The sequence below is a fragment of the Pogona vitticeps genome, chromosome 2 (assembly GCF_051106095.1).
Source record: "Pogona vitticeps strain Pit_001003342236 chromosome 2, PviZW2.1, whole genome shotgun sequence".
Lineage (NCBI taxonomy): Eukaryota > Metazoa > Chordata > Lepidosauria > Squamata > Agamidae > Pogona > Pogona vitticeps.
The window spans coordinates 202,533,604-202,545,980 of NC_135784.1; the positions used below are offsets into that span (position 1 = coordinate 202,533,604).

Here is a 12,377-nt window from a genome sequence, read left to right on the forward strand (position 1 = left end):
AGGTGTCTGCTGCTGAATGCAAGGGGTGCCCATATGTGAGCATATCTCTTGCAGGGCAGAAGGTGCAATGGATCTTCCCTTCAGCCATGCCTACCTAGTGATAATTAAGTGTTATAATTAAAATTAATCTGCTGGTTACACAAGTGGTGGGTAGGTGTCTACATGTATGAATGTATGTAAAATATTTCATACTTTGTCACACAGTCATCCAGTCTCCTGTTGAGCCGTGGAAATAGTCAAGGTCCTGTTGACTGCTTCCTTAAAAGCAGCAGAAGTGCCAAGAAAATGGAAGCCTGCTGGACACCTTAGACCTCAGTTATTAGGCCTACAATGTCCCCCCCCCCAATATGACCGTGTGAATGTGACTTGAGATAAACCACAGCAATGCAGTGTCCCCATGCCCCTACTTTGTGATCTGACCAAAAGAATACCACAGCTGATCCACAGAATCATCCCACTCCGTCTCAGTTAAGGTGGCATCAGGTTGCCATTATATTCATTCTTTGAAAAAGTAACTTCCCAATCTTAGCATCCAGATCTTTCTGGAATTGTGAGGCTACTACCCTTCTGTTCATTTGGGCTAAGAATGATATATCTCAGTGTAATCTATAGCACCTCAGAACTGCTAGATTAAAGATTAACCACAGGAGAAATCCGTGGGTAAAGGTCTTGTTATTGTCTCCTTCAACCCAGAGGACGCTTGCCTCCCTGCAAGGTGTGATTCCTTAGTTCCTTTAACCCTATGGTCAGTCCCATCAATGGCTGATTAAATAGACTGGTGGTGGTGATACTTGAGTAGACAAGTGGGAGCCCTCATGACTCCAGACAGCCTGCGTGTATCCTTGAGATTCACAAGCTAAGAAAAGACTCCAAAACAACTGGACAAGCTGTTCCCCAAGACGCATGCACCTGACCAGCCCCAAAGCTGGAATCCAAAACTAGGCAGAACAGACATCATCTGTTAAGTATAAAGAAAATAGTTAACAGCAGGACTCTAGCTATGTGTCTTTCAGCCTCTTGACAAAGAAGGCCTCAAACAGTATAGAAAAGCACTGCATTTTTTCCCTCCCATGCAGATCTAGTGGTGGCACAGAATCAAGCTTTCTTTGCTGCCCTCAGCACCGTGCAGTGGGTTTTCAAGATTGTTCTTGGCCTGGTTCAATATTTGATTGCAATTAGGTGATGATCCATCAATAAAACAAGCTCCCTAGCTCTAGATTTGTGCATTCATCATTGGCATACTCTGACAGAAGTTGCTCTTTGCTAATACAGATGCTTTTTGATAATAGTTCATTTATTTTTTTTCTCCACGTTCAAACGACAAAAAACTCTGCTCAGGTTGAACATAAACAGTCCCACATTTACATTTTGAACTGAAGTGCACAAAAGACCTTGCGAGAAAATATATGCTCCCACATCGTGCCATCAGTCATGATTTGCACATGTGTGTTTAAGTTGGCTGAGTTTCTTGCCCAACCCATCCGAGTGTTGCCAGCTGGTGCTTCCTGTGCTCCTTACAGGACAGCCTAGCCACTGCTGTGTGCCTATCCCATTCACAGTGGACGGTGCCATGTTAGTGTATTGCCATTTAAGTATCAATATTTCCTCAGCTGAAAGTTCAGAAATGCAAAATGTGACTCTTCTGCATTGTTTTAGATTGCTCGGCTGGACAGCAACAGTTGCTGTTTGACTTATGATTTATTTTTCTTCAGTAGATTAAACTTCCCCTGTGATCAGCATTTTTTCCTGAGGGATACTGGGCCCTTGCTTATTGTGAAATAAGAAACTAATTTATGAGGCCTCACTCCTCCCCCCCCCTTTTTTTGTCAGACTGGCCCCACATTTTCAGATGTGTAAGAATCTCTCAAGAGAACGGTCTGTGGGGCATAATGATGCTCAGCTAGGAGACTTTGGAAATTCCAGTTCTAATACTGAGAGAGCCAGGGAATTCACTGAGTTCCCTTGAGTCAGTCATAATCTTTCAGCCTGACCCACCTCAGAGGGTTGTTGTGGGATAAGTTGGGGAAGAAGAGAGCTACCATGCAATATCGAACTCACTGGGTGAAAGTCAGGATATGGATGTAATTAATGAGTAATAATAACTATTTTCAGTGGAGCATCTAACTGGTTAGCCCTATTCTCTGGCTACACAGGGAGGATCCCTACTCCCCACTACTGTTTTTCATGAGCGACTTTTGTTTTTTGTTCACATATTTTAGTATTAAAACAATAATTATAGGCCATCAAGTCAATTCTACTTATGGCAACCCTTTCCAGGTTTTTCCAGCTATAAAGTACTCAGAAGTGATTTACCGTTCCCGCCTTCTGGGGCCACTCTGGGGCAGTGCAGCTTGCCCAAGGCTACATAGGCTGGCTGTATTTGAAGGAGGCATAAAACTCTCAACTCCTGGGTTTTGCAGCCAGATTCCTCAGCCACTCTAAATATAAAAACCCTGCCCTTGCAGGGTTTCTTTTGTTAGTAATGCATTTTTGAACCCATGTATATTACATCTCAGCTGTTTATCAGTTGAGAAGGTACTTGGAAGGTTTATACCTGACTCGCTGGGAGTCAGTTCCAAAACTCTAATGGGGGTGTCTCCTATGACATAACGCTACACGGTTCCTTCGAGGTGCGCTATCAAAGTCATAATTAATAATGTGGTTACATCTCATGAAAACAAGAGTATGAGAAGTGACAGCTGATACTGTAGACGTTAACATTGTTTTTGCTGATTAAGAACATGTATACTTCACTGAAGTATACTCCCGCTTGTACTCCCAGAAGTACAAGCGGGATTCCGAAGGGGCAGAGGAACTCGAGACCAAATTGCCAACATGCGCTGGATTATGGAGAAAGCCAGAGAGTTCCAGAAAAACATCTACTTCTGCTTCATTGACTATGCAAAAGCCTTTGACTGTGTGGACCACAGCAAACTATGCCAAGTCCTAAAAGAAATGGGCGTGCCTGACCACCTTATCCATCTCCTGAGAAACCTATATGTGGGACAGGAAGCAACAGTTAGAACTGGATATGGAACAACAGATTGGTTCAAAATTGGGAAAGGAGTACGACAAGGCTGTATACTGTCACCCTGCTTATTTAACTTATATGCAGAATACATCATGCGGAAGGCTGGACTGGAGGAATCCCAAGCTGGAATTAAGATTGCAGGAAGAAATATCAACAACCTCCGATATGCAGATGATACCACTCTGATGGCGGAAAGTGAGGAGGAACTAAAGAACCTTGTAATGAGGGTGAAAGACGAGAGTGCAAAAAACGGTCTGAAACTCAACATCAAAAAAACTAAGATCATGGCCACTGGTCCCATCACCTCCTGGGAAATAGAAGGGGAAGATATGGAGGCAGTGACAGATTTTACTTTCTTGGGCTCCATGATCACTGCAGATGGAGACAGCAGCCCCGAAATTAAAAGACGCCTGCTTCTTGGGAGGAAAGCGATGGCAAACATTGACAGCATCTTAAAAAGCAGAGACATCACATTGCCAACAAAAGTCCGAATAGTCAAAGCTATGGTTTTTCCTGTAGTGTTGTATGGAAGTGAGAGCTGGACCATAAAGAAAGCTGACCGCTGAAGAATTGATGCCTTTGAATTGTGGTGCTGGAGGAGACTCTTGAGAGTTCCCTGGACTGCAAAGAGAAAAAAACCTATCAATTCTAAAGGAAATCAACCCCGAGTGCTCATTGGAAGGACAGATCCTGAAGCTGAGGCTCCAGTACTTTGGCCATCTCATGAGAAGAGAAGACTCCTTGGAAAAGACTTTGATGTTGGGAAAGTGTGAAGGCAAGAGGAGAAGGGGACGACCGAGGATGAGATGGTTGGACAGTGTCATCGAAGCAACCAACATGAATTTGACACAACTCCGGGAGGCGGTGGAGGATAGGAGGGCCTGGCATGCTCTGGTCCATGGGGTCACGAAGAGTCGGACACGACTAAACGACTGAACAAACAAACATACTTCATTGATACCAAAACAACCATTACCAATTAGCTAATATTGACAAGGGGTATTGTTAACATTCATGTCTTCCATTAGACAGTTTTCAGGTAGCTTTTGAAGTTGACGACAGTGGCAGATTACAAGATGTGCTACATTCAAATATGAACATGGTTGGGTTCAAACCATCTGTGAAACCGAAGGGCTGCCTCTCAAATATTCTTACTAACCTGCAGCATGGATTATTATTATCTTTAGCACATGAAACAGGAAATGTTTTGTTTTGGAACGGAATATTATTTCCTGTTTTGGCCCTATAAATACTACCTTTTTCTTTCTGAGGTGGGTAGGGGGAGAACTGGCAGTAGCAAGGAAAAAGTTTGGCTCTTCTTCGAAAGAGTGTGGCTGGAGTTTGAATCTATTTTTAATGTTTTAAAAATAACACTTAAGTCAAGAGAGACAGCCAAACTACTTTGCGCCCCCCCCCCCCGAGGAATGAACACCAGTCTGCTGCCAGAGGCCACAGGACAGTCACTCAAGGCCTTTCTGCAAAGCCAGCAAAAATAATGGAGAGGTGTCTGTAGCAGGTTCTGTTAGTTTCAGTGGGACTTGGTGATAAAATCCCAATGAACTGATTCCGGGCAATGAGTACCTACATTAAGGAGATAATCGCTGAAGGCAGAGTGGCAGGACAATGCAGAGGCACAAATGAGGATTGTGCATGAAAATGAAAACTCCACCTTCAGAGGCTGCTTGAACCAGTGCGGTTCAGCTGTGCATCCAAAAGCAGACGAGGGGATGCTTGGGCAAAGCCCAGCCAAGAGAGTTAGTGAAATCTTTGAGCCTACGTATGTGCTTAATAAGCTCAATGAGTTAGGTACCTGGCTGCAGAGTTAGAGGTTGGGAGTGCAATTCCCCACTGTGTCTCCAGTGAATAAAGCCAGCCTGTGTGGCCTTGGGCAAGCTGCACAGTGCCAAGAGGCCCCCAGAAGAAGGGAATGGTCAACCACTTCTGAGTGCTCTCTATCTGGAAAACTCTGAAAGGGGCTGTGAAAAGTCAGAACAGACCTGAGGGAACACATTAAATATATTCATGTGGATAAAATTGTGCATGTGTATGTGTTGCCTTGCGAAACCTGGAGAGAACTATTCTATATGCAATGGTTTGTTAAAGGAGTGTGTCAACAGGTGCAGTTTTTCTTGTTGTCTAACTCCCTGTACGCTCACAATTTTCCAAAGTGGCGTGTGTTTTGAATGTAAAATCTCTCTACACGGAAAATGATGGGATGGAAATAAATACAGTAGATAAATAGGTCCAAAAGAATCATTAAAAAGAACTTGCATGTTTTTTTACACCAACATATGTTTTTAAAGTCTTTGTCCCAGTAATAATCCATAAAATAGAGAGACACAATTCAGAATTGCATCTTGTAATATTAGTTAGTGTCAGCAGTAGTGTGCCAAACAAACAAGCATGGTTGTGTTTATACTGTATTAGGCAACAGATATTGCTCTTGCTATCACATATTCATGTATTTAAGACACTAGCTCTCTGGGTAGCTCGGTGGTTTAGGTATCTGGCTGGGAGTTCTATTTCCCACTGTGCCTCCTGCAAGTAGAGTTAGCCTGTGTAGCCTTGGGCAAGCTGCACAGTCACAGGGCACCCCCACAAGAAGGGAATGGTAAACCACTTCTGAGTACTTTCTATCTGGAAACCCCTGGAAAAAAAAGGTTGCCATAAGTCAGAATTGATTTGATGGCACATGATGATGATGATGATGATTAACTAGGACCCTGCTTGGGGTCAGGATGTCATCGGTGGCAAGAAAGCCCACACCATTTTTTTGTTGAGGCTCTACACATTCCAGCAGGGGGAAACAAGGGAAAACTATTGGTGTCACATGGGAAGAAGAGGCAAAGTGTATTTTTGGGGTCACATCCTCTATATACAATGTGTGAAATGTCTGACAAAACAAGTAGCATATTGCACAACTGTTCTCACATCCTACACCTGTTTTCTCTGAAGTAACTGCCCCATCTTCTTGAGTTATTCATTTTGATAGACTTACTTTATAGGTAGCATGTTTAGGTTTGCTATAGATCTACTATGGAACTTAATGAAACTTAAGGGGCCCCAGAAGCGACTTTAGTCCACTTTTTAAAAAAAAAAAAATTGTGGTGATCTGTCATAGAACAACCCCATTGAAGAAGATAACAGTGGTTACCAAGACTTCATTTTTTGGTTGAGAAGGAGCCCCCATAACAGTTCAAGTTTTGGGGCCCCCAAAACATAGGTCTGCCACTGCTCAAGAGTTCTTGAGCTCAGTGGTATTTTCCCCCCTAAATAGACATGTTTAGGATTGCACTATGAGAAAGAAGTTGTACATTGTGTCAAAAATGGGAAGCCTTCCCCTTGTGCCCAGAGACAATTGGTCCTTAAGTCCATTTAAGTCCATCTTTCAAAACAAAAACCAATTCTTTTCTCTAAGGAAAGTTATTCCAGAGAGGCATTATTTAATTATGTCACTACTATTATTATATAGTGGTGTCATTATTGATAAATAGCATTGTAAAAGGTTTGTTTGTTTGGGCAGAGTTGGCTGGAAATTCTGGACGTTGCAGCCTAAAAATACATTCCCAACCCCTGGCTCTGGTTTGAGCACCTTCCCTATTTTAATTCACCGATCTTTACTAGATCCCAAAACCTGCATCACCTTGTATAATTGCTCTCCTTTTCTAGATAGGGGATGAGGATGAATATAGGCACAAAGGGCATTTTATGTGCTGCCAGTGTGATGATCATTTCGTGGTATCCCCACTCCTGGGAAAGATAGACTTGTTGAACATCTGCATTCTTTGTAGCTCTTAAAGGAACAGGAACTTCTTGAAGAAAAAAAGCTGAGGAAAAAAGTTGGTAAAGGAAAAGGGATCATGGGGCTGCACAAAACGTTTTAGCTTCATGTTCTGCACCTCTATAAGATAACTGAACCTTCTATTTCTGATCTATAAAGTGACTTTCAAAGGAGCCCAGAGTGTTTTGTGAACCCCATGACCCCTTTTGGGTACCACTCTTTACTACTTTCCCCCTCATCTTTGCTCCTTTCCGGAACTATGCCTTTAGAAGCTGCAGAAATTCAACAGGTGTAGCCTTCTTAGAAATCAGGATTCAGTGAAGTGTGAGGTCTTGCTTGAATAATGTAAAATTACTTGATTGCACCTATTCTGAGGAACATGCCTACATAAAGCAGTTTTGAATAGAGTGCTTCTGTGTGGGGAAACTGGAGTTTATGTGCACAGTACACTTGTCTCTTTCAAACCCACCAGATGGTTTGCATAATGAATAAATTTGCATAATATGCAGATGTGGATGCCTGGGTTAGGGAACGCATATATGGCAACTCCAAGAAAGGAGGCCAGATAGGAAAAACTCCTGGAGCTTGGTAACGGTGGGACAGGGAGTTAGGAGAAGCAGAGCTGCAGATGGTGAAAAAGAACAGAGGAGATTTAAAAAAAAAGATACAAGGAGAAGGGGGAGGAGACCAAGGGGTTTCTAACTTAGCCAAAGCTGGTGAAGGCTAAGTAGCTACTGAGGTGGACAGAGAAAAAGAACAGTGGGACAGAAAAAGAATAGGGCAGAGGAAGAGGAGAAAGAATGACAGAAAGACAAACAAGTGGGTCTTAGATCAAATCAAGCCTGAACTGTCTCTGGAGGCAAAAATGTTAAAACTGAGGCTGTCTTAATTTGGGCACCTCGTGAGAAGGATTTAGAGAACTATATGTTATTAGTCCAGTTGTGGCGAAGGGGCTTGAGTAATTCAGAGAAGCTATGGGCTATGCCATGCAGGGACACCCAAGATGGACAGGTCATACTGGGGAGTTCTGACTAAACGTGATCCACCTGGAGCAGAAACTGGCAAGCCATTCCAGGATCTTTGCCAAGAAAACTCCATGGACAGAAACAAAAGGTTAAAAGATATGACACTGGAAAATCAGCTCCTCGGGTCAGAAGGTGTCCAACATGCTACTGAGGGAGAGCGGAGGACAAGTATAAGTAGCTCCAGAGCCAATGAAGTGGTTGGGCCAAAGCCGAAAGGACGCTCAGCTGTGGACATGCCTGGAAGTGAAAGGAAAGTCCGATGCTGCAAAGAAAAATACTGCATAGGAACCTGGAACGTAAGATCTATGAACCTTGGTAAGCTGGATGTGGTCAAACGGGAGAGGGCAAGAATAAACATTGACATCCTGGGCATCTATGAACTAAAATGGACGGGAATAGGCAAATTCAATTCAGATGATTATCATATCTACTACAGTGGTGCCTCGCTTGACGATGTTAATTTGTTCCAGCGAAATCGCTGTAGAGCGAAAACATTGTCAAACGAAATTAAAAAGCCAGTTGAAACGCGTTAAAACCCAGTTAATGCATTCCAATGGGCTGAAAACTCACTGTCCAGCGAAGATCCTCCATAGGGGCGGCCATTTTCCATGCCTGTGCAGCGAGGAATCCGTCCCTAAGCACAGTGGGGGCCATTTTCTTCAGCCAGTGGCCATTTTGAAACCCGTCAATCAGCTGTTTTTGATTGTAGTAAAGCGAAAATCGATTCCCGAAGCAGAGAACCAATCATCGCTAAGCCAAATTCCCCCATTTTGCGATCGAAAAAACCTCTTTTTCAAGAACACAAGAGGCGACTTTACACATGGAAATCACCAGATGGGCAATTCCGAAATCAGATTGATTCTATTATCTGCAGCCAAAGATGGAGAAGTTCTATACAGTCAGCAAAAACAAGACCTGGAGCTGATTGTGGCTCTGATCATCAGCTTCTTATAGCAAAACTCAAGCTTAAGCTGAAGAAAGTAAGAAAAAACACTGGGCTAGTCAGGTATAATATAAACCAAATCCCTTTTGAATACACAATGGAAGTGAAGAACAGATTTAAGGAACTAGATTTGTTGGACAGAGTGCATGAAGAACTATGGATGGAGGCTCGTAACATTTTACAGGAGGCAGCAACAAAAACCATCCCAAAGAAAAGGTAATACAAGAAAGCAAAGTGGCTGTCCAACGAGGCCTTACAAATAGCAGAGAAGAGAGGGGAAACAAAATGCAAGGGTGATAGGAAAAGTTACAGAAAATGGAATGCACACTTCCAAAGAATAGCAAGGAGAGACAAGAGGGCCTTCTTAAATGAACAATGCAAAGATATGGAAGAAAATAATAGAAAATGGCAGGGACCTCACAGAAGCAGAAGACATCAAGAATACACAGAGGAATTATACCAAAAAGATTTGGATATCCCGGACAACCCAGATAGTGCGGTCGCTGACTTTGAGCCAGACATCCTGAAGAGTAAAGTCAAGTGGGCCTTAGAAAGCATGGCTAACAACAAGGACAGTGGAGGTGATGGCATTCCAGTCGAAATATTTAAAATCTTAAAAGATGATGCTGTTAAGGTGCTACATTCAATATGCTAGGAAGTTTGGAAAAGATCAGTCTACATCCCAATCCCAAAAAAGGGCAGTGCCAAAGAATGCTCCAACTACCGTACAATTGCACTCGTTGTACGCTAGAAAGGTTATGCTCAAAATTCTACAAGGTAGGCTTCAGCAGTATGTGGACCAAAAAATCCCAGAAGTACAAGCTGGATTTCAAAGGGGCAGAGGAACTAGAGACCAAATTGCTAACATGCACTGGATTATGGAGAAAGCCAGAGAGTTCCAGAAAAACATATACTTCTGCTTCATTGAGTACGCAAAAACCTTTGACTGTGTGGACTACAACAAACTATGGAAAGTTCTTAAAGAAATGGGAGTGCCTCACCACCTTATTTATCTCCTGAGAAATCCGTACGTGGGACGAGAAGCAACAGTTAGAACTGGATATGAAACAACTGATTGGTTCAAAATTGAGAAAGGAGTATGACAAGGCTGTATATTGTCTCCCTGCTTATTTAACTTATATGCAGAATACTTCAAGCAAAAGGCTGGACTGGAGGAATCCCAAACTGGAATTAAGATTGCCGGAAGAACTATCAATAACCTCCGATATGCAGATGATACTACACTGACGGCAGAAATTGAGGAGGAATTAAAGAACCTCTTAATGAGGGTGAAAGAGGAGAGCGCAAAAATGGTCTGGAGCTCAACATAAAAAAAAACTAAGACCATGGCCACTAGTCCCATCACCTCCTGGCAAATAGAAGGGGAAGATATGGAGGCAGTGACAGATTTTACTGTCTTGGGCTCCATGATCACTGCAGATGGTGACAGCGGCCACGAAATTAAGACACCTGCTTTTTGGAAGGAAAGCAATGACAAACCTAGACAGCATCCTAAAAAGCAGAGACATCACCTTGTCAACAAAGGTCCGCATAGTCAAAGCTATGATTTTTCCAGTAGCGATGTACGGAAGTGAGAGCTGGACCATAAGGAGGGCTGACCGCCAAAGAATTGATGCTTTTGAATTGTGGTGCTCAAGGATATTCTTGAGAGTCCCCTGGACTGCAAGGAGAACAAACCTATCAATTCTAAAGGAAATCAAGCCTGAGTGCTCACTGGAAGGACAGATCCTGAAGCTGAGGCTCCAATACTTTGGCCATCTCATGAGAAGACAAGACTCCCTGGAAAAGACACTGATGTTGGGAAAGTGTGAAGGCAGGAGGAGAAGGGGACGACCGAGGATGAGATGGTTGGACAGTGTCATCGAAGCGACCAACATGAATTTGAACAAACTCCAGGAGGCAGTGGAAGGCAGGAGGGCTTGGTGTGCTCTGGTCCATGGGGTCACGAAGAGTCGGACACGACTTAACATCTAAACAACAACATGTTATTTGTACCTAATGTCTGCTCTTGTTCTTTAAAAGAAAAAGTCTATTAACATCTTTAGTCAAAAGAACAAATATTTAAATATTTGCATCTCTCTCACCTAATAGATTTATGCTGCACATGCCATTGCATTTTTAATGGATTTCATTTTTCTGCGGACTCACAGTACCAGTCTCTCCTGCCTCAGGTAATGCCCTGTATACTCAGTTCTTTAAAACTTTATACTCGGGTCTTTAAAACTTGTGTACAAGGCCTGCCTAAGAGATTTGGTGGCTTGAGGCAAAAGAGAAGAGGGCCTGCCCCTTTCATTTCATGTACAGGAGCTGATTGGGTAGGTAATGAAACCTTCTTTCAATACACAGAAGGAGTCCTCCTTTGTACTTGAGGACAGTGGTCCATTTTGGGAGGTGGGAGACAGGGCTGTGTGGGACACACATCTCTGTCCCTCATGGAAGGGAATGTCTGGGGTTCTCTGTGGGAACAGTTGGGGCAGAGCCTCCAGCATTTGCTAGCTCAGGTGACTGACTGGCTAATAATAGGGGTGGCCATACTGTGTTCCCAAACTCCCTCACTGAAGGAATAGTTGCTGTTTTTTTAAATGCTTAGCTCAGCATTTTTGCTGCCGCTTTAAAACTTAACACCATTCGACACTGGCGCTCGCTCTCCCATTGCCAAACAAAGCTATACCATCTTGGTGGCCTGATCCAGGCCAGAGAACTAATACGTTCCACTTGATGACTATTATCGATCCCCTGTGTTATAGTCGTGAGTATAGCCCTGTTTATTTTCACTGCTATGTTTCCTTTTCTTCAGCAAAGTGAACTGAACTCCTTCCTGTGGACTATAAAGAGAGACCCGCCATCTTACTTTTTTGGTACCATTCATGTCCCATATACTCGGGTCTGGGATTTTATTCCTGAGAATTCGAAGGAAGCTTTTCAACAGAGCCATATTGTCTACTTTGAGCTGGACCTCACAGATCCCTACACAATCTCTGCTTTAACCAGCTGCCAGCTCCTGCCACAGGGCAAGAATCTTCAGGACGTGCTCCCCAGGGACATCTACCGACGGCTCAAGCGTCACTTGGAATATGTCAAACTCATGATGTCTTCATGGATGACTCCGGATCAGCGTGGCAAAGGGCTGTATGCTGACTATCTTTTCAATGCTATTGCGGGCAACTGGGAGAGAAAAAGACCCGTGTGGGTCATGCTTATGGTGAACTCTCTGACTGAAGTAGACATAAAATCACGTGGTGTGCCTGTCTTGGATCTCTACCTCGCCCAGGAAGCTGAACGGCTCCGTAAGCAGACTGGGGCAGTGGAAAAAGTAGAGGAACAGTGTCATCCACTGAATGGTCTGAATTTCTCTCAGGTAAGAAAACTGATGTTTCTGTTGTGTGTGGTATATGAAGTGGGCAGTCTGTGCTTTCTTAACTCTTGGTTGGTAATCTACACCCTCCATCTATCTGATGGATCCAGGCAGCACAAAGAGGGCTAAAAGTTGGGGTCAGCTCCATATGCTGACATGTACGTGGGATACTTCTTGGGAATGGTTGTGGACTATCTTTCTACTTTTGCAAAACAAGCAAA

The 12,377-nt window shown here is 43.4% G+C and overlaps 1 protein-coding gene across 5 annotated transcripts in view; it reads left to right on the top strand.

Moving 5' to 3' along the window:
• TRABD2A (TraB domain containing 2A) overlaps positions 1-12,377 on the top strand; it is a 79,363-nt gene that overhangs the window by 8,796 nt on the left and 58,190 nt on the right. For all 5 annotated transcript variants that reach the window (XR_013541372.1, XR_013541373.1, XM_072991950.2 and 2 more), the window contains exon 2: positions 11,599-12,159. Coding sequence is in view for 3 of the 5 variants with exons in the window: in XM_072991950.2 (XP_072848051.2) it covers positions 11,599-12,159 (561 nt within the window). In the remaining 2 variants the exon portion in view is untranslated. The remainder of the gene's footprint in view (positions 1-11,598; positions 12,160-12,377) is intronic.